This window comes from Dryobates pubescens, chromosome 13 (genome assembly GCF_014839835.1).
Source record: "Dryobates pubescens isolate bDryPub1 chromosome 13, bDryPub1.pri, whole genome shotgun sequence".
NCBI lineage: Eukaryota > Metazoa > Chordata > Aves > Piciformes > Picidae > Dryobates > Dryobates pubescens.
This window is the reverse complement of record NC_071624.1, coordinates 13,292,175-13,313,947: the sequence shown is the minus strand read 5'-3', so window position 1 is coordinate 13,313,947 and position 21,773 is coordinate 13,292,175. Positions and strand designations below refer to the sequence as shown.

General features: G+C 41.6%; 2 protein-coding genes across 3 annotated transcripts in view; one reads left to right on the top strand and one right to left on the bottom strand.

Annotated features, from left to right (window-relative positions):
- The window catches only part of FXR1 (FMR1 autosomal homolog 1), a 36,369-nt gene extending 28,991 nt beyond the window's left edge, over window positions 1–7,378 (top strand). Inside the window, exons 13-17 of one of the 2 annotated variants that reach the window (XM_054166160.1) lie at window positions 976–1,176; window positions 1,833–2,033; window positions 2,828–2,908; window positions 5,324–5,415; window positions 6,312–7,378. In XM_054166160.1, coding sequence (XP_054022135.1) covers window positions 976–1,176; window positions 1,833–2,033; window positions 2,828–2,908; window positions 5,324–5,415; window positions 6,312–6,482 — 746 coding nt within the window. In that variant the 3' untranslated portion in view covers window positions 6,483–7,378. The remainder of the gene's footprint in view (window positions 1–975; window positions 1,177–1,832; window positions 2,034–2,827; window positions 2,909–5,323; window positions 5,416–6,311) is intronic. The other variant, XM_054166161.1, reaches the window with a different exon arrangement.
- A 311-nt stretch (window positions 7,379–7,689) lies between these two features.
- DNAJC19 (DnaJ heat shock protein family (Hsp40) member C19) lies at window positions 7,690–13,227 on the bottom strand. The gene is made up of 6 exons (XM_054166953.1): window positions 13,142–13,227; window positions 12,593–12,644; window positions 12,240–12,313; window positions 11,812–11,888; window positions 10,820–10,890; window positions 7,690–9,250 (listed from the first exon to the last, which is right to left on the bottom strand). The coding sequence occupies exons 1-6, from the start codon at window positions 13,142–13,144 to the stop codon at window positions 9,180–9,182; spliced, it is 348 nt and encodes a 115-aa protein (XP_054022928.1). The 5' UTR covers window positions 13,145–13,227; the 3' UTR covers window positions 7,690–9,179.
- Window positions 13,228–21,773: the final 8,546 nt, after the last annotated feature.

The following is a 21,773-nucleotide window of genomic DNA, read 5'->3' as shown; positions in this document are numbered from 1 at the left end:
CCCAGTTATTCAATACAATAAATCACTCCTGGTTGTATACAAAACCAGACACTTGTGATTCTTTTGGATTTTACAGCCGCTGGCTGTAGCTTCCAGGATCATGCCCTGTTGTTCAGGCTCATTCTGATGGCAATGCTAGCGTTTGTAACTTCAGATTTTACTATTTCACAACAAATTGTTTGACTAAACTGTCATGAAAGTTGTTCAGCTGGTTTATATACAAATATTTTACATACAAACCCACTTTTATTTGGAAAACTTACTGTTGTGGGGTTTGTACCCCCAGTATGGCAAGAATTGCCTGTTAAAACCATATGGATCTAAATCTCTTTATTCCAGAATGATTAGTAGGGAGGGTTTCTGGCTGTTTAAAATAAATAGTAGGTGTTAAATTTTCAAGTAGTAAAAAGCTGTGTGGGTTGGGTTAGCTCAGAGATGGTGAGATATTATGGATGCTATTTAGTATAAACAGTTAAATTGTTTGAGTAGCTTTACAACAGCCAGAAGAGGTTGCTTAGCAACAGCCATCAGCTATAAGGTGGCAAAGTTGTCCTTGGGAATTTCAGAGAAGTTGCCTAGAAACTGCACCAAATGCTTGCAGTGAATACACAAAGAGAGGAAATGCTGTTTAATCCTTGATTTATCCATGTACATAAATTACAGTGTGGGAAATCTTTGAGCCCTTATCATGCAGGTCATTACGAACAAGCTTAGGTTGAGAATCTTGGAAACTCAGGTAACTTGTATTCTGTATTTTATATGTGCACTTGTTTTTATAAATGAGAGTGTATAATACAAAATTTTATTTTCATTTATATATTTTTATAAATCATTAACTTGTGTGTGTGTATATATATCTACACACACACACCTATCTTGTATCTAACCAGCCATGCTGTGCAGAAGATTCCTGAAACCAGAGCATACTCCCAAATTTCATATTAATTTCCAATTTTCTTTTCCTTTTCATACAAGGTACAAACTCTGAGCTCTCTAATCCCTCTGAAACAGAGTCTGAGAGAAAAGATGAACTTAGTGACTGGTCCTTGGCAGGAGAGGATGACAGAGAAAGACATCAGCGTGATAATAGACGACGTCCTGGAGGGCGAGGACGTAGTGTATCTGGAGGTCGTGGGCGTGGTGGACCTCGTGGTGGAAAGTCATCCATTAGCTCTGGTACTATATTTGAAATGTGTTTTGAAGTTAGTTCTTGCTCCTGGCAATTTCTCTCCAACCTGTTACTATTCTGAACTACTCCATTTTTACATGATAGTCTTAACTGGCTGGGATTTCAGTCAGGGTGTGTGTGATAGCTTCTTGTTAGATTTCTATTGGCTTATCTTCTGCTCACAAGGATCTTCATTTCCTTCCTCTGCTACACACACAGATCATCATATTATCAAAGTCTGGAATGCTTTGGCACGTTACCCGCCTTCTGAGTTAAGTTTACATTAAGATACAGAATGGGAAAAGAAGTCATGGAACGGAGGTTACTTTTCCAGACTTTGACTGTGCTAATTGATAGGACTGTAACTGTCAAAAAGTGCCATGCTGCTCTAAAGTGAAAGGTCTCTACACAGCTTTGAGTAAAAGCTCTTTGAATGTCACCTTGGAAATCTTTGCAATGGAAATAATGCAAGAGCCATTAGATTAGTCAGAGAGGAGCCAGTACAAAATCATAAATCCTGTAGTTCTGTGGGTTTCACCTTTTGTAAGGTTGCTTTGGCTTTTGAAATGTACAAATGCAGATGTAAGTCACCCTGGGAATTAAATTATGTTTAATATGTAATAATATATATTTAGTATCTTAAATGGAAATGACTTTGTTTTAGTGCTGAAGGATCCAGACAGCAACCCATACAGCCTGCTGGATAACACAGAGTCAGACCAGACAGTGGATACGGATGCCAGTGAATCTCACCACAGTAGTAACCGTCGCAGGAGGTCACGCCGGCGAAGGACTGATGAAGATGCTGTTCTTATGGATGGAATGACAGAGTCTGATACAGCTTCTGTTAATGAGAATGGTTTAGGTATGTAAACAGCTGGGTGAGAGTCCCAGAACAAGCTAAGAAAAAAATGTGTTGTCTGTGTAAGTGTAGTGAAACACTTGTTTGTTTTTGTTAGTGATGAATTGTTGTGCTGTTGAAGGTTGCTGCCCAATTAAAGCAAGCTCTCCTCCATGGCTCTGCCATGAAATCCCTTTACTGAGCTCCGTATTTTTTTATGCCTCTTTTTTAAAACCTGACCAGAGACACCAACCCCCTGTTTCCCATTAGCAGTTGTTTTCATGGAAACAGTGCTGTTGGATCAGCATTCTATTTTGTCCTTGGTGACCTCAGTCTCAGTGGAGGAAAGCTTCTTCAGTAGCTGTTAACTTGTCTCTGCCCAGCTTCTGCTGAAGCACTTTACTTTCCCTCAGTAAACTCTCTTGGTGCTTACTGGACAAGAACATAATCTGTCGGTTTAATACTGTAGAAAACTACTTGTTCATATATGGTGGTGTTTTTCCTTTATTTGTGGGTTATGTGGCTAAAATTTGACACACAGTTAATTATTTAATAAATAAAATGTGGGGTCACTAAGTGTATGCCTAAATGTTTTAATCAGCCTAGAGCAAAAAGTAAAATCAAGGGTTTGCATTCTTGTGTATGTTTTCAGTATGAAATTGCTGTTTTGCTGTAGCCTGTCTTGCTTAGCCTGTTTAAACAAACAAACAAAAAAAAAAGAGGCAATTGTAAATGCCCCATGCTGAAACTGCTGAAGAATTTATTTATTTATTTATTTTATCATCAGAAATAGTTCATGGTAAACTTTGCAATTGCAGATGATAGTGACAAAAAACCCCAGCGACGCAATCGTAGCCGCAGGCGTCGCTTCAGGGGTCAGGCAGAAGATAGACAGCCAGGTAATTCGAGTGGAGCTGTGGGTAATCTCAGGTCAAAAGCATGAGAGAATGTTGTGTCTGCTGTTTTACAATATAGCTGCATAATTAAAAAAGGTTACTCAACTAATAAGACTACTAGACAAAGATGAAAGACATCTCTTCTACTAGAAGAACTTATGAAAGTTCTTAATCTGCCTAATGACACTAATTTATAATGTCTAACTTTTTGCTTGGACATACAAGTGACGCTTCTGATCCAGTTCTCATTGAAGACAACAGCCAAACTGCTGTTGAGTTCAGTGGTCCAGGATCAAGACAAACACGATGGTCCATGATCTGCACTCACTTGCATCTGTGCACTTGCACGGAACGTGACACAACCTTTTCAGCGCTGGCTGAGAAGCGACGAGCCGGGATGGCAGGGTCTGGGTGACTGGACAGAGCGCTGTGAGGGAGCTCACGGGGGTCTGCTGGTCCTGTGCCCCTGTCAAACTGCTGCTATCACTCCTCAGCTTTTGTGAATATTTGCAAGTCATTTACAAATTGAGGGTGGGAAGGAGGAGGAATTTAAGTGAAATTGCATGTTTCCAATTTTTTTGTTGTGGCTTGTTGCATTTCTTTTGTGTGTACTAACACTCGAAACGTTAAAGGTGAACTTAGTTAATTTTCCATAGAATGCCCTATTTAGAAAATGCTTGTTCCATTCATGGGGTGAGGTAGTAACAGAAGGTCTTCTAGATTGGCAGGTTCCAAATTTCACCTTATTTGTCCTCCTTATATCTGTGGTGCTAACACAACATTTGATTAAGAAGAAAAAAGTTGTTGCATTAGACTAACTAGACCTTTGGGGTAGGCAAAACCCAAATGTGCCCACCCCCTAAAAAAACAAACCCTAAACCAAACCCCAGAATACCCCATTACCTCTCACCAGGCTAGTTTTGTCAAGTGGTATCGGTTTATAAAGGGGCAGAACAAGTAAAATTTGGTTTCAGCCAGCAACCTAAAGGGATGTTAGACATCTCTGCAAAAGCTATGGTATCTCTTTCAAATTCAAATATCCTATGAGCCAAACAATTTCCCAGAGAAGATTTGTCAGTTATTTTCTGTTGATGTCTTTAAGATATCATTTTCAGTTTGCATAATAAATGTTTTTAAATGCAACAGTAAGAGCATGGGTAGTTACAGTGGGTTTGTGGAAAAATGCTCTCCCAGTCTAATCTCTTCATAAATCCTTAGTTGTATAGTGAGTGAAATTGAGACAGAAGACATTTCCTCCCCAAATGTTAACAATGTACTTCAGGCATCTAGTTGTATTATTTGATTTACTTGGCTATATGCTTTGGGTTCCTACTACATATAAAAGTATTAAGAACTGGTGTCTTACACTGTGTGCATAAAACATACCTCAGCTTTACGTTGGGGGAGTTGGGTACAGAACCTCATTTTAAAGACTAATTCTCCATGTGCAGAATCTCAACAACTATACAAGGACCCAGTTGTAATAGGCCCAGTTACTGTAACAGAAGATGCATGTGCTCTACTTCTATTTTTTTTCTAGCACAGCCATTCCTATATCCAGAAAAATAGTTCACCTGAATGCATGATATACTAAATATGATGACTGTTCAACAGATGCTTGCCAACCCTAATGTGCTTTAGCTCATCAAGATACACGTGTGTATTGAAATCTGTAGTACCTTGTATTCTAAAGATAGAATTGACTCTCAACTGGTGTGGTTACAAGAGGGCAGGATAAGACAGAACCAGGCTACAAGAGGCTGAGGTTGTAAGAAGGAAAGAGATCAGAAAACCCCTGGCCAGCATGCAGTAAGTGTGGCTGTACCAGTGCAAACACAGCTGTCCCGCTTCTGAGCAGGGGCTGACACAGGGCTGCTTCCAGTGTCTGTACACAGCACCATGAACCCCCTCCCACGGGCCAGATTAACTGCAGATTGCATTTTGAGTAGCAGGAGGAGGGCAGTTCTCTGGCCAGTTGCTTCAGGAAGTAACAAAGCTGTGAAGGCTGATTTATCATAAGTGATATCATACTCTGAACCTCCCTCAGTTCTCTTTAACTGATCTTCATTTTGTAAGCATGAAATCCTTCACTGCTCAAGACAGTAAAACCCCAATGACAAACTGTCTGGACTTCAAAAAGCTTGAAGTCTGGTCTCCTTAAACCTAGCACAGAAAGCCCTTCTTTTCCAATAAAATTTCCAATTGGACCAAAATTACTGGTTTATGAATTTTAAGATTCTACCTTCAGATTGTCACCACTAATTTCAATGCAAATTGATCCTTGCTATGTAGTCACTACCTGTGTGAAGGCCTTTTGTCTCCCAGTTATAGCATAACTTGCACAGAAAAGTCGTATGAAGCTTAATGCCAAGCTGTATTTCTGATGTGAGCATCACTGTAATTTTTTTCCTTGAACAGTAACAGTAGCTGATTATATATCACGAGCTGAATCTCAAAGTAGACAGAGAAACCCTCCAAAGGAGCCACTAGCCAAAACCAAGAAAGAAACGGTAAGATGATTGATTTGTTTCCTTTTTTCTTCTTCTCCTTCAGCAAGACAGTAGAGGAATGCTTCATTTAGATCACCATCACTTGACTACAAATGCATTTGAGTTCCAACATAAATCATTAAAAGCAGTAACAGCCCAGAGTAAGCAGAACTGACATCAACTGGAGGACTCTCACTGCAGACTTCAGTGACCAGTGTAACACTCAAATTAAGTCTTCACACATTGTGAAATACTACACTTAGCAACGCAGCATTGCATAGTTAGATGTGAAGTATCTGTGGATGAGTCTTGGGAACTAATGCTTAAAACACTTTCTATAGAGAGAATACACTAGAAGGTACCGTGTTCAGCAAGTTGTACCAAATATTGTAGAAAGAATTACTGCTGCAGATGGTAGATTCAAGACCTGTTCTCCTTAAAGGTTCAGTGGCTTTATAGATGTCATGGAGAAATAATATCTGCTACTGAATACAGCAGAATTCCTCTACTTCTGAAGTGACGTTGCACTTACTGCTGCAAATTATGGCAGAGTTTAGCAAAATAAGAAAGATCCATTGCTAGATGATTAACAATCTGATCTTCCTCTGTACATTTTGGAAGGGATGTAAAAGCTTTTCAGTTAACGTCTTTGTTGGCTTAGACAAATGGAAGTGGTGAAATAAAGCCTTTGGGATGTGCTGGGGATATGCTATCTCAGGGTTACTTTGGCATGATTTCCTCACAAGTGTCTGGTAGACCTTCTCATTTACAGGATACTTCTGTGAGTGACAGGGTACTGGCACAGACAGACGAGGTGTTTCTTATTACAAAGCTGCTGTGTGAGCCAGAGGGAAATTCAGCTAACACTGTGTATTTTTAGGGAGTTTTTAACATTACCCTGGTTTTGGTTTTGCCAGGCAAAAGATGCGATTGATGAAAACAGCCCCTCTGAAAAGGCAGTGAATGGTCCTGCTACAACTTCTGGGGATGAGCCTTCTAAACTACAGCACAGTCCTGATGAGAAGAAAGTCACTGTTCAAGAGGATGGGAATAACCAGGAAGAAGCAGTACTGAATGGTGTTTCATAAACTGAAGTTCCTAGTTTACAGTTCTTTTACATTACATTTAAAATAGTGCTTGTATAAGCTTGCCAAAGATAGAATATGGATCGCCAGTCTTGACACCGCACTTTCAGTTCCTCCATTTTGGAATACAGAAAGGGGAGGGATCCTGAAGAAATCATATGTTAAACATACTTTGACACCTACTGTGTTATAAATATATCATCAGATGTGCCTTGAGATAGTATATGTAACATTTAAATAAACAAAAATTGCTGGCTATAGGAAATGTTATTTTGTTTTCAAAATATGGCAAAGATGTGAGGGGGATCCCTAACATAATACTCTTTATGAAAGCATTAGCTGCTTTTGTTACATTTTTAATAATATGCAACCACTTCTTCACCTGAGGAATACTAGAAAGAAATGCAGTCTAAAATATTTTGCACTGAAATGTAATTTCTCCATTAGTTTAGTCTGGAAACTGGTCTGTTTTAATACATGTTTTTTAAATGCTGTATGTAGAGGGAAAAAAAAAATCTGCAGACCACTGGAATACATTTGTTAAATTCTCATAATCTGCAGGGATACTGGGTGACATTGGCAGTGACTGTTCTACATTGAGGCTTTGTTTGGTTTATTTATTAAACTGTACAGTATTTAAAAATCAAACATAGCTTTAGTTAACACTAAGCTGAATTAGTCATGTCCATTAAGACATAACCTGAACTACTGAAAAGATCAATTTCCAGAAAGTTTATTCTGTATAAACTACATATGTTAGTCCTTAGTAGAGTATTTTTATTTTTGTTTTGGTTGTTTGATGTGCAATATGTTTTTTTTGTATGCTGGTAGTAAAAGAAAATAAACTTTGATCTTCCATCTGTTGACTCTTTCTATCAGAAATTTAAATTACAATTGACTCAAACATTTTCAAGCTGCGCACACCCACAATTGAAATTCACTTGTGAGGCAGCTTGAATCTTTTAACTCTTTCCTAAGAGAGTTGTCTAACATCTTAACCTTCCCTTCTTTAAGGAGGTGATTTAAAACCTCAGTTAACGAGTTTAAGACCAGACTCCGTCTGTTGGAGAATCGCATAACCTGACTAACATATATAGGAACTAATGCAGATGCAGTTTTTGATTGAGAAGTTGGCAGTGTGACTCACTAACCCATCTTTTCAGGCACATCAACAGGAACAAGGAAGCACAAAACAGGTGTGGGGAAAAAAGCCTCTGGGGAGCAAGGATATGTTCTAAGAAGTCAGAGCAAACTTCGTGCTCTGTCCTATCTGATTTCACCCAGAAAGGTGTTAAGGACAAAAATAAGTACTCTGAAGCTACAAAAGAACTGTACCAAGTAGGGTTGGGGACGTATTTGATTTAAGCAGATGTGCAGTTTTTAATACGTGTTGATGCTTATCAACGGTACCCTTCTGGAGAACAAATGCATTTAATTTAGCTGAAGTGTGCACAAGCATCTCACCTGATAAGGTGGCCACAAAATTAATAGCTTTTTTACCTTTCCTTCCTCCTTAGGTTTAAAAGGTCAGCACTATTTGGCAGGGAAAAACAGCTACAGCGCCATTCTGCTGCATGGCAATGTTCCAGGTCCTTTTTTCCACCTGTAATAAAGCAGTTACTCCTCTCTCTCTCTCCACAGGTTTGAAACACCTTCCATTCCATACTGTTACTAATCTGGTCCTCTCCTCTGAAGGCACAGCACTCTTTCTTACTGTTGTTCTGGCACTACTTACTGAACAGCCTAGCACTAGCCTACAGAAATGCAGTGACAGCAGCCAGCAAGCACTCACACACAGGATGCACGACTACATACTCTATTACTCTGAAGTAACAAGGGCTCTGAAACCCCCTACATTTATGAACAGAGGGATGCCAGCTCTCACCTGTGCTATACAGCAGCTTTACTGCACTTGCAGAAAGACTAGGGAGAGTCTTGGGAGTATGACAGAGCCCTTGGATACTTACAAACACAGCTGTTGGGATATGTTGGGCTTCATGCAGCAGGATAATCCAGCTCAGGTATCTTGCTGGTTCCCAGTTACTATAAATGCAAACCTTACTCTGTGAATTCTAACTTTGTAGCCTAAGAGAACATATAACATTACGGTGCTTTTGCAAATTTAGAATTTATTATATGCTATAAAATGCATTAAAAATTGAAAGTTACTATAAAATCCATGACACTTGGGAAGTTCAACCTACCTTGTTTTGACAAGGCAAAGACAAGTCCATGGTTTAATTTATTTCTTCAGACAACCACACACATCCATCATAAAGCCTCCTGATTTCCACTCCTCCCCCCCTTAGACCAGCTCCTTATGCTAACTTTGGCATATGAAAGAGCAGCAGCATGACCTTTAAACACAGCTAGTTCAACAAAAATTAGGTAACAGCATGGAAGTCTACCTGTATCTGGTAACATGCATTGGCCAAAGTTATTACTCCTTTCTACTGAAAATTATTTCTTCAGTGGCAGATTTTGCTGCCTTAAAAATGAGAGCTACAAAAAGCACTTTAAGCCTCACTCCTGCAAATGTTTCCCCAAGAAGTGATTAAGAAATGAGTGGGGAGGGAAGTACCTCTGTGGATTCATGCTTCCAGCTTCATTTATATAAGTCAAAGACTGACATTAGAACTTCTTTAAAGCCATTTATCAAAAATAATTATTTGTATGGACAAACCCTCTTGATTTTCTCCTTCATTTTTTAGCTTGGTCTTCCAATAAATCTTTAGCTTCGTTGATCTTGGCTGCTACATATGGAGAGCCACCTACAAGAAAGATAACCTCGTGTCAGTTAGCTGCAAAATATATTCTTTTTTCCCCTCTGTCTTGTTAATGGCACAGTACACTGAAAGAGGAGTGAGAGTCTGCTCTGAATGTTACTCAGCCCAAGCTGCATGATGACTGAGCCACATCAGTCACTGCAGCAGTTCAGTATGCAGACAGCAAGTTCCTATTAGGTTGCTTTTGGTTTACTGGAGTGGGTTTTTAATCCACTTTTATCAGTCCTAAGTTGGCTGGTCACTAATGACTTCAAGCACAAAGTTTGTGGTGAATACAGAAGCATTAAACTAAGAGGTCTGCAAGGTAAACCTTCATTCCCCCTAGTTCAAGGCAGTGTAGGAACCGCTGCTGTACCAATGGAGCAGTTCAAGTTTTAGATACGGCACACACGACGCAGGAAGACACTGCAACAGAATCCACAATACAAATGCACTGTCATTGTAGCCAACCATGACTGGAAAGATCTGTAGGGTGGATTGACAGCATGCTTACCATTTACTAGTACTAGAATTACTCTACCTGAACCTTAATTTAACTAACTTAAGCCACGTAAAAGATGTGAAATGGTCCTTGCAGGCTTTGGACTGGTATTTTTAGGTTCTGCACATAATACAGTTAATTCTGAAGCTAACTTCTTCCAGATATTTTCTGTGAAAGGCATAGCTCAAGGATTTACCTTGGACTCCGGTGTGTAAAAGTAATCAAGTCCAACAGTCACTTTAAAGGAAGCTATTTTACCTTTTATCATAGAATCATAGAATCAACAAGGTTGGAAAAGACCTCAAGGATCATCAAGTCCAACCTGTCACCCAAGACCTCATGGCTACTAAACCATGGCACCAAGTGCCACGTCCGATCCCCTCTTGAACACCTCCAGGGACCGTGACTCCACCGCCTCCCTGGGCAGCACATTCCAATGGCTAACAACTCTCTCTCTGAAGAACTTTCTCCTCACCTTCAGCCTAGCCTTCCCCTGGCGCAGCTTGAGACTGTGTCCTCTGACACATGAGGAGTAAGAAGTTACACACCAAGTGCTAACACATGCTTCTGACTCACTGAAGTAAACAGAGCAAATACAGAAGCCTCAAGTTATTAACTAGATTCTGAACCTTCAGAGTGCCACAAAAAGAAATCTTTTGTAATTTAGTGTTTTCAACAGACACAGAAGCCTAAAGGCTGCAATTCCCAATGCATTCAGATGAACTCAGGCTCATGTGGTGCATAAAGCACGCAAATACATGCTGGGCTTTCATCTAAAATTACAGCAACTTCATCTTGTTTTAATGTTCTGTGTTAATCTGATAGGCACAGCAAATAGAGCAAGTAACAACCTGACCTGCTGGGATGTGTCAGCTTGCTTTAGAGCATTCAAACACAAAAATATGCTCCAAACCCCTGAGGATTATGGCACCCTCAACTTCATTTTCACTCAGTTTTGTGGGTAATTTGTTGGTAGCTGAGACAGCTGTATGTCTGTCACTTCTTTCCTACACAGTTCTATAAATCTGAGTTAAAAGATGCATTAGTCAATCAGTGTGACTTGATTCACTTACCTTTATCTGGATGATTCAGAAGCATTATCCGTCTGTGAGCTTCTCTAATTTTACTTCTGTTGGCTGTAGGGCTTTAAAAGAGAAAGAAAAATAACTTTAGGGAGCCTCATAAATTCCCCCCAGATGTCTTAGACGAAGCAAGCACTCTCTTATCCACAAGCCCTTTGGCTTAGGTGTATCTTTTCCTGTTACTTTTAAGTCCTGGGAAGGGTTTCTCAGATTTTTCCAAAACACTAAGCTTAAGAGGATGTGCTCTAGCAGTCCAGTGTCGGGGGTGGGGTCATTCACACAGTTAAACAAAAAGATGTTGTTACAGTTTTATTTTGACAACTTCCTCAAGTAAGTAAAATAGAATTTGCTCTTGATTAAAAGAAAAAACCCAACCAAAATAAACAAAAAAAACCCCAACAAAAACAACAAACAAAAACCCAACATACAAAACCCCAAGAAAACAAACCACAAAGGGTTTCTATATGAACTTTACAGCTGGAAGTTGCCTTAGAACTGGTTCTTACTCTGTATCTTATTAATGTGTGTATTTGGTCTGAAGTCTCTATGTTAGGCCGGATAGCTACCGCAATGAATTTACTCCACATGCAAGAAGTGAGTCTGCAGCAGCTTCATACTGCATGTATCAGAAATTCATTAGCAATGACAGGAACCACAGAGTAAAGCTCAAAGCTTCCTGAAAATGGTGTATTTACCTGCATCTGTACGTGGCTTTTTGAATGTGCCAGAGATGTGCAGGTGTATGGACGTCCCTAAAGCTGGAGTAAGCTCTAAGCTAACCAACACGCAGCACAGAATCCCAAGTACAGAAAATCCTGACTGGTCACGTCATATGCCCCAAGCTGGCAGTGAGATTCCCAGGAGAAGCTGAGCATAGGACAGTCCTAAGCACTGAGAACTGTACCCTTTTCAAAGCACGCCAGCAACTAGTTAGCACCACAGCCTCCTTTTCACCCTTTCATTGCTAACACATTTCCTTTTACCTCACTCCTAGTATTAAAGCTGCTTCTCGTTTAGTCATTTTGGTTTCAAATCCACCTCTGTAATAACCACTGAAGCCCTGAAAGAGAAAACATGATAGTTTAAAAACTACTAATTTTCATCAGTTAAAACTATGTATTAGTGCTTTAGTAGCTGACTAAGATTTTAGTCTGTATGAATACTATGAAGCCTCTTTTGCACTTGTAATAAGAAATTCAGTTGAAATAGAGTATCTTAAGTTATACTTAAATTTGACCAAACAAGTTCTCTGTTAGTCAGCCACCACCAAAATTGCTGAGATTCTTTTATTGCTGACAAAACTGTGCTTAGTATGAGAAGGAGATACAGCAATGTTCTACAGAAATCACAGTCTGTAGTTACCCTAAGTCAGTTTTTATATAAAATGATGCTGATAATACAAAAAACTTACAGCTTTTGGTAGATTCTGAAGTGCTTGTTTTACTTGTGGCTCCATCTGCTTCATAGCTTTCACTGCATAGCGACCTTAAATAAATCAAGTGTTGAACAAGGCTAAGTACAGTGCTTCATAAAAGATTTGACAATTCAGTGCAACTGGGAACATGGTGATTAGAACATGGAATAAACCTTCTGGGGACATAAGAGTGTAAGAACTTTGATCTTTTATATCATTACAAAAACATTACTCAACACAGGCTCTCCCCAAAAAAGTGGCCTGTATCTGCGATTATAATACCTTAAAATTCATCAGTATTGAAGCAGACAATGATAAGCACAACTGGCTGCTCAGTGCCCTCTACAAACCTGCAAATCCAGCTGCTGCTATGGTCAAGCCAACTGCCACCATTGTACTGGCCTACACAGGGAAGAAAACAAAGTATTTGTTTACCAAATGAAAAGATAAAAAATAAAAAAGGCTAGCCAACCCGGCAAACTCTACAGCGGGTCGGACTAACACCTAAGTTGAAAACAGAGGGAAAAGCGATCGTAACACGATTTACTTCTGCGACACCGCTCTAAGGGACCGCAGGGGCACAGCGGCAAAAGTGCAGCGGAGCTGGGGGTCAGGCGCGCCCAGGAGAAGCAGGACCCACCCACCGCTGTGGGAGACGAGGAAAACCCAGCCCGGCAGCACCGTCCCCCTTCGGCGCCGGAGGGGCGCAGGAGCCACGGGCTCCGCTGCGGCCTGCGCGGCGTAGGGCACCGGACCCCTCAGCACCACTGCTGGGGCGGGCCAAGGACGAGCCGAGATGCTTGGTCTGGGGAAGGGGTTAGGAGCTACTCGCCCAGTCACAAACGACTCACGGCTCCCACGGCGAGACCCGCCGGGCCAGGGCCCCCTCTCGCACTCACCATGGCTACCCCGGCCCCAGTCCCGGCCCCGCGCACTGGCGATCGCCGGGCCGCGCTCTCTCTGGGCCCCGGCTCGCCGTACGGCACCTGGGCCGGCCGCAAAGCCACAGCCGGCTGCCGTAAAGCAGCGCGGGGCGGGGAGGGGAGGGAGCGAGTGGCGCTGCCGCGGCGCTGGCGGCGAGCGGGGCAGGGGACGCGGTGGGCAAAGCCCAGCGGGGCTGCAGGGGCTCAGGGAGAACAGAGCTGGCCGAGCTGGAAGCGGCGTGGGAGGCACTTTGCCTGAGGAAAGAAAGTGTTACCGCCTTGGCCTGGGGGACGGCAGGGACCTGCGGTCTTGTGCGGGACCCGGCTGCCTGCCGGCATGGCGTGGTCCGGCACGGAGGTGGCACTGATGGCTGTCTTGCAGAGCGATGAGCTCTGGGAGAGGGCTGCTTTTGACTGTGGGCAGGAATTGCTGAAGGAGGAACAAGAGGGCAATGCTATGGTGTTAGGAAACTCGGTACACATCTTAATCTTGATGTAAATGAGCGGGTTTGTCCCTTCTCGCACGCTGCAGCCTTTCTTTAGAAAAAGTAGTTTTCATCCTATTTTTCTCGGTTTTGGTAATCTGCTTCACCTCTCTGACCGTTCCATTTTGCTGTGAGCTGTGCTGCCACCTTCTTTCTGTCCTTGCCGCTTTAACCACCTGATCCTGGACATGTCTGTGCTAATGGAACCTTCCCTGCTGTGCTGTCAGCTCAGGGGACTGACCACTCAGGCAGCCCGTGGGAATGTCATGTCAGGCACTGGTTCCAGATGGGCAGGCTCAGTTATTTGATTGCCAAGAGATTAGCACGAAATGAGGGAGAATTACAGGCCTGGCACTTAACTTTGAATATTATTAATAACATAGTGTCATCTGTTAATAATACAGTGTCATATGCAGCACACCAGTGGAGTGTCTGTAATTCTAGTCTGTAGTCACAGTTTTGGAAACTGAATAATGTGGCAGTGAGACCTTTAGCCCTAAGGTACTATTTCAAATTGGTCACAACTCAAAGCTCTGAGCACTGCTGTCTGATACTTAGTTTGCAGGAGTGAAAAGCTTTAGTGTCATCCTCTGTGCTTGCAGAACATGTCAGTGTCCTCATGGGCTCCTGGAGGACATAATGATCAAAGGCAGCTGGCTTTTGGTTGCTTAAGGGCCTGGACTCACAAGCCTTCACGTAAGCAGTTTAGTGTGAGAGCTGATCGTTGGCTAAGCAGCTTGTAATTTTGCTGGCTCTTGCAGTGAAAGATAGAGTTTTTTCTGCTGTGTAGTTTCTGCAAGTACTGAGTTCTCTTTGAATATGTCAGAACTTCATTTTAAGCTTGAATTGTAGCATGTTTGGTTGGTTTTTTCCACTAAAGTTTCAAGTGTCTGATTTAATGTCTTCTGAGGTAGTATTTGGAGGTAGTCTCCTGTCTCTATTCTTCCTTGTCATTCAGATAACACTCCAAGAAAATCACTTGCCTTTTAAAGAGTATGGAAGAAACTTCTTTTTTTAAGGCACTTGTACTGCTGCACAAGTGTTTCATGAGATGGAAGTAAAAGAAAACTCTGATAAAGGAATCCATTCGTTGCAGAGTACAAGGCTTCTGACAGCCCTAATAAGACATTTTTAAATATGGAAAGGGGAGCTATCAAGTGGAAAACAACTAGACATTTGTTATAGTGTGTGGAGGGGAAAGTCTGTAGAGAGGTATGTGTCTGGTAGCTAACTAAAGTTTCCTCATACGGAGGTTTTAAGATGTTTTCCTCTTCGTCCCTTTTCAATCAAAAAGGGTACAGCTGTACAAAAAAGGGGGGTCATGACTTTACCAGGGCATGACTAATGTTTAATTTTTGGTACTGTCTAAGCCAATAAAGTAGGAAACAGACTCCTTCCCTGTAATTAATTGCACAAGGGTTCATTCTTCCATTGTGATAAATCTCAATCTAGATACTTCCTATTATGAAATATGCAAACATCCACAAGTTGGGAACGGGTTAATAGTGTATCTGAACCTTCTCTGACAGACCTCTAAAACAAAAAGCCAGAAAGGGAGACTGTGGCTTGCTTAAGAGAGAGATTTCATCTCCTTTCTCTGAGGGGAAAGGAAGCTTTTCTGTAATCAGAGAGCCCTGGCAAGAGCTGAGGTGGAGGATGGAGAGACTTGCATTATTGGTACATGTTTGATCCCAGCAATGGGACAAGACTTTTGATTGAGCCTAGAGGTGGACTAATTTATTTTTTTATTATTAAAGTAATTTATAATACAGCATTTTGAGGTCAAATGTCTTAATTCCTTTTAAATGTGCTGTATGTATTTTTACTTTGTGAGACAGTGCAAATTTTGTTTCTTCCCACAGTTTGTTGTGCTTCCCTAAAGAACTTGATGTGGGCACATTGCATTGGGTGAAGAGGACAAAGCCAGAGGTACAAAATGCCTCACTTGCTGAGGAAGAGGCTGTTTGGGAGACTTCTAACATGTTTAAGCTATGGTCTTTCTTCAGGGCTTTATGAGCCATATGTTTCTAGGAGGTAAATGATACATGTAATACTCTTCTACCTTCTTCTAGCTGAATGAACAAATGGTTACTCTTCCTTCCCTAGCACTGCCCATCTGTAGAGGACTCTGGCATGTGTGATGAGTGTCAGCTCTTGTGTGTTTTTTACTGATCACAGTACCTGAATGCTGCCACTAAGCTTTCCAAACCTGTATCAGAATGAAAATTTTTTCTGTGCACATTCTTGCACATAGCTGCTCTAAGCTTGTCTAAATCTATTCCCTTATCTGCTGCTCAGGAAAACTTTATGCAGTGCAGAGAGTAACTGGGTATTTGAAAGCTATGTTTAAGTTCCTGTTGGTTCACATTTCAACATGCAAAGTCAATAAACACTTACCATATCTGAGTAGCTGTAATAACAAGTGCTTGAAGGATCGGAGCTGTGAGATATGTATGAAACTATAAGGGTTTTGAATTACATAGGTTGTGTTCCCTAGAAACTAATCACCTAGGTGCCCCTCATGGCAAATAGTGTGTGAAGTCTTGCCAAATGCTGAAAGTTGACTTTGTTCAGGATTTGTAAATAAATAATAATCTTGTGCTCAGTACATAACAGGCAGCTTCATGATTTTGAAGCCCTTAGTCCTTCAAGCTACTACAGGTAGAGCTTTATGGCTGTGTTGGTGGCCACACAGACATGGTTACTACTGCTATTTATAGGAAGCAGGAATCAGGCACGATGAGGAATATCAAAATCAAACAAAACCCAGAAATGGAACCAGAGGTTGGATATTGCTATTTCTTTCACCAAATAAAGCTGGAAGTGACTTCTTTTGCCATCAGAGCTTCCGTTTATTTTGGTTTGACTTCACTTTATAGAACTTATTCCACTGGATTTTCTATCAGTCAGCCTTGTAGTGGTGCATGGGAGGTCATTCTCGGGGGAAAATAAACCTCTAAGGGGCTCAAGTGAAATGGATGTACTGTAGTTTTTATCCCTTCTGCATAATGCCTGGATTGGAAATCAAGAGGAAGGTGAAACTACTGAGTGTTTAAGACGTGCTCACAGTTGGGAGTACAAAACTTCTCTTTATATTATTGATTTATTTCTGTAGAAGTTTGGTAGTGCTTTTGCTTAACTCTGCCTTCCACAAAGTGGACACAAGGTGAAAGATATAATTGTCCTTTTAGAAGGTTTGCGGTGTTCCTGTTAAATACCTCTGTCAGGCTGTTAAATATTGAAGTGGAAATCATGGGGCTGTGATCTCTAGAATTGTTAGGGCTGGAAGGGACCTCAAGCTCCAAGCCTCCTGCCATGGGCAGGGACACCTCATGCTCGATCAGGTTGCTCAGAGCCACATCTAGCCTGGCCTTAAAAACCTCCAGGGATGGGACATACACCACCTCCCTGAGCAACCTGTTCCAGTGTCTCACCACTCTCATGCTGAAGAACTTCCTAACAGCCAATCTGCATCTACCCATTTCTATTTTTGTTCTATTCCCCCTAGTCCTATCATTACCTGACACCCTAAAAAGTCCCGCCCCAGCTTTCTTGTAGGCCCCCTTAAGATACTGGAAGGCCACAATAAGGTCTTCTCAGAGTCTTCTCTTCTCTAGACTGAATAATCCCAACTGCCTCAGTCTGTCCTCATAGGAGAGGAGCTCCATCCTTCTAATCATCCTTGTGGCCCTTCTCTGGACATGCTCCAGCAAGTCCTTCCTGTAATATGAGCTCCAGAACTGGATGCAGTACTCCAGGTGGGGTCTCACCAGAGCCGAGGGGGAGAATCACCTCCTTTGACCTGCTGGCTATGCTTCTATTGATGCAGCCCAGGCTCTGGCTGGCTTTCTGGGCTGCAAGTGCACACTGCTGGCTCATGTTGAGCTTCTCATCCACCAGCACCCCAAGTCCTCTTCTTCAGGGCTGCTCTCAAGCCAGTCACTGCCCAGCCTATATCTGTGCTTGGGATTGCCCCAACCCAGATGCAAGACCTTGCATTTGGCCTTGTTGAACCTCATGATGTTGTCAGGAGCTCCCCTCTCCAGCCTGTCAAGGTCCCTCTGGATGGATTCCCTTCCCTCCAGCATGTCTGCTGCACCCCACAGCTTGATGTCATCAGCAAACCTGCTGAGGGTGCACTCAATGCCACTGTCCATGTTGCCAATGAAGATGTTAAACAACACTGGTCCCAGTACTGATCCCTGACTCCACTTGGACATGGACCCATTGACAGCCACCCACTGGGTTCAGCCATCAAACCAGTTCTTTTTCCACTCAACGGTCCATCCATCAAACCCATACTGCAGCAGCTTGGAGACCAGGATGTTGTGCAGGACAGTGTCAAAGGCTTTGCTCAGGTCCAGGTAAATGACATCAGTTGCTCGGCCTTCATCTATTAATGTTGTGACCTTGTCCTGGAAGGGTACTGGGTTTGTCAGGCAGGATTTGCCCTTGGTGAATCCTGCCTGACAAACCTGGTGGCCTTCTGTGACAAGGTCATATTCAGAGCTGGCCAGACCTTACATTGCTTATTCTGTATGTGCAGTGGCTGAACTACCAAGAAACCGAGTTTCTTAGGCACTTTATAGCACATTATTTATTTGTGGTTTAAGGTCTGTAAGGTAAAAATAAAGTTTAAGTAGAATTCTTTGTGGGAGAAGGTGACCTGCAAACTTTCCTGCTTTTTACCATATTCCACCTTCTTTGGTTGTGCCAATCTGCCTATTAGATGTTTAACATCTCTTATTCTTTTCATTTGTTCTTTCTGAGAGACTACTATCTTTTTGCCTGCTCAACATCTGTACTAGAGTACAATGCCACACTCTCTTGCCTGGGGCTAAATTAGCTGAGTATATGTAGCATCACTTTGTCATTACATTGATAATCATAACTGTTAGAGCATAGTGTGGGTGACACTAATTACAAACTGAGCTTCTCTCACTTGGAAAGAGTGGTGGTGGATTATTTTTAATCAAAGCAAGATTTCACTGTAATTTGACACCAGGTATGAAGTGTGTGTGTGTGGCAGGTAGCATGTGTTCGTGACAGTCACAAGAGACTCCATCTGATTTGCTGTGGGCATTGTTTGACATCCTAGCTCAGTTTCAAAAAAAAGAAAAAAAAAAGGGGGTAAGATTGGTGGAATGTGATGGAGAGACAAGGCTTCTAATTGTTCTTAAATGAGTCACAAAATTCCCTGAAACTAACTGAACAGAATCTAGATGTGAATATGTTCTCTCTCCATGATTTCTAAAGTCAGGTTTGATACTTAGCATTTTTGCCTGCCTTGTCCTGAATCATGCTTCTTACTTGGGGGAAAAAGCAATGAGATAATGCTGATGTGTTTTACCAGGGCTGTTATGTTATCTCTGGCTTTATGTTGATTATTATTACTCTTAGAGTTTTCATTTTTAAAATTTGTATTCTGCCTGGATTGGTGCTGAAACTTTGCATGTCTGTGCTGTGAAACTCTATTAAGTATTAGGAAAACAGCCTTTTGGTAGTTGTAGCAAAGAAATTGGAAAGAGTGAAGCTTTTATTTGCACTGACAATGAATTGTAGTGAGCAATAGCTCTTCAGAACGAAGGTCCTGACTCTGGTGTTTCCTCTGCATGGAGATTATCACAGGATCACAGCCTGAATCAGCTTTCAGGTAGGCTCTGGTCTCTGGTTCAGATTTGCAAAAGAATCTGCTCAGGATTACAGTTGAAATGTCAACATTGTCAGGCATCAAGGAAAATTTGGGCTGAGTAGTGAGCAAAAGTGTAGAAAGGACCAAGAAGAAGAAAGCTACAGGCTTAAGAGAAAAGCTTTCATGGCTTTCTTCAGCCATGATTTTATAAGGAGCTTTCTTTAGACATGAAGTGTTCAGTTTTTGTGTGAGGTTTGGGGGGGGGGATTTTGTTGGATAATTTTTTTTCCCCTGAAGAGAGTGTGGAGGATTTTGCAGTTTTGTTGGTGATATTAAGGTTAAAAGTTGAAACTGTAATGCGCAGGTTCACAAAGGAAGCTGTAACAGGCAGTACTGGATTTTGCTCATGGTTTCCATGTTGCACTGTGTTAAAAAGAATCAGTGACTTGGGTGGAGCCATCAAGAGGAAGGGGGAGATTGCTTCTTTAGGAGCAGCTGACTGACTTGGGGAGGTAAGACTCCAGATTGCAAGCAGAGCAAGAGAGAGCTGGAAGGGTAGTCTCGATCTTCTGTAACACCTCGTGGGAAGGAGAAGGGATTAGGGACATATCTGTATCCGTCCTTAGAGTAGGGACACTGGTGAGGTGTCACTTCAACAGACCATTCTTTGCAAGCAGAATCAGTGGTAAGTACAGTCACCAATGGCAGGAGAAATAGCACAAAAACTGAAAAACTTGCCCTGTTGGTCTCATCTTCTGCAAACGCTATTTCTCAGAGTATTGACATTGGGACAGTTATCTTCTGCTCTTTTATTTGTATTTAGGAGTGTTTCTAATTTGTATAAATTATTTACCAGGTGTGGGGCTTGTGTCACCATCCCCTGTGTTCCAGATGAAAACTCTTGCCACTGGCTCATGGGAGAGACAGATACTTGTTTCTTGGTTCCGGTAAATATTCCTGATGCCTCATTTGAAATGTCAGAGAACACATTTCCTTCATCACTAGTTTCATAACGCTCCCTCTGGAATATCTCACTGTATCCTTTCTCACTGTATCCTTTGCAAGGCCAATTCATCTCTGTCATATGTAAAATAGGATCTGAATTTGTCCTTCCACAATGGAAAAGGTATGGCTGTGTGGCATAGCACAATGCAATGCCTCACAACAGAATATGTAGTGCAGGTTTTGGGGGTGGATTTTTCTTTTTCCTTCTTTGAATATGTGCTTAACATTCTGCTGATGAGGGCTGATTACAGTTGAGAAAACTCATTTTGGTGTTGAACTCAAAGATGACAGGGAAATCCCCATCCTTTCAAGAAGAGAGCTTCTCATCTTTATTGCCCAAGAAATTGAGCCCAGTGAGAAGCATGCAAGAGCCTGCACAACCTGATATTAATAGGAAGTCTGCTGAATGATACTGAAAGTGTGCCTAACAAGTGGTCTGGCAAACTGTGTATTCACTCTGGAATGATACTCATCTAGTTAGGGGCACTACTCTAACATGCCCTTCTTATTTTCAGTGTCTTTTACCAGTACCTGTTTATGAAATAAAGTCACACATTTTGGGGGTGTATACAAGCTTGGCTTCTAATGCAGGCTGAAATGTTCCTTCAGGTTCTGACCATAAGATCCCTTCAGGGCATCCTACAGTTTCCATCTGAGGCAGATGTATGCATGTAAGTGGAGGCATACACCAGTACCTACAGAGCATATGTACAGCAGGGCACCGGTACCCTTTATCCTCCCTTGTGCACCTCTAAACCAGTATTTACTTCCCTCACATTATGAAAGGGAAAAACATTGCAGTGCCTAGATGTGACATTAAAATAGGTTATGTGAATATTATAAAGTGAGTTTGCAAGTTCTCTTTTTCCTCTTTAGGTAACTGGGGTGAAGGAAGAGGATACAGACAACACTGACATTAATTCCCTTCCAACTGTTAGGGTCCTCTAATTTTCCGAATTTGCCCATTCTGTAAACAGCTTTTGTTTTGTACACAACTCTTACTTTGGTTTGCTCTTTCTTTGATATCAAACAGAAATTGTGAAATCTACAGAGTGTGCACTGTTGTTCCCTTCACAGAAAGAAAGCAAACACAAAACAAACCAAACAAAAAACTTCTGTGACCTGCTCATTCGAGTATGTAGAACAATTTGACAAATTTTCCTTTTAATTGTGCAGTTCATCTGCTAGGAGATGTGTTCTTGTTCAGTCTGTGTTGTTAAATTCATGCAGCCCATGCCTTATATCTCCATATGTGCCAACATGCTTGTACAGAAAAAGCATTGACAAGTGTGAACAAGCTAAACACATTGTGAATTAAATTTGCAGTGTCATTTGCTTTTAGGTTGGAGCTTCAATATAATACTGATTTTTCTGTCAGTACTTATTCTGCTTCTTAATTCAGAGATTTTTTTTTTTTTGCTGTATATGTGAATTGCATATATGTAGAGTAAATTTACTTCCATATGCACAAATCCCTTCCATTGTA

Excerpts from the sequence above, each read along its gene's own strand:
- DNAJC19 (XM_054166953.1), bottom strand. Across the intron at positions 11,889-12,239 it reads TTCAGAATCTACCAAAAGCT|GGCTTCAGTGGTTATTACAG; the intron begins GTAAGTTTTTTG and ends TTTCTCTTTCAG. Across the intron at positions 9,251-10,819 it reads TCTGAATCATCCAGATAAAG|GTGGCTCTCCATATGTAGCA; the intron begins GTAAGTGAATCA and ends TCTTTCTTGTAG.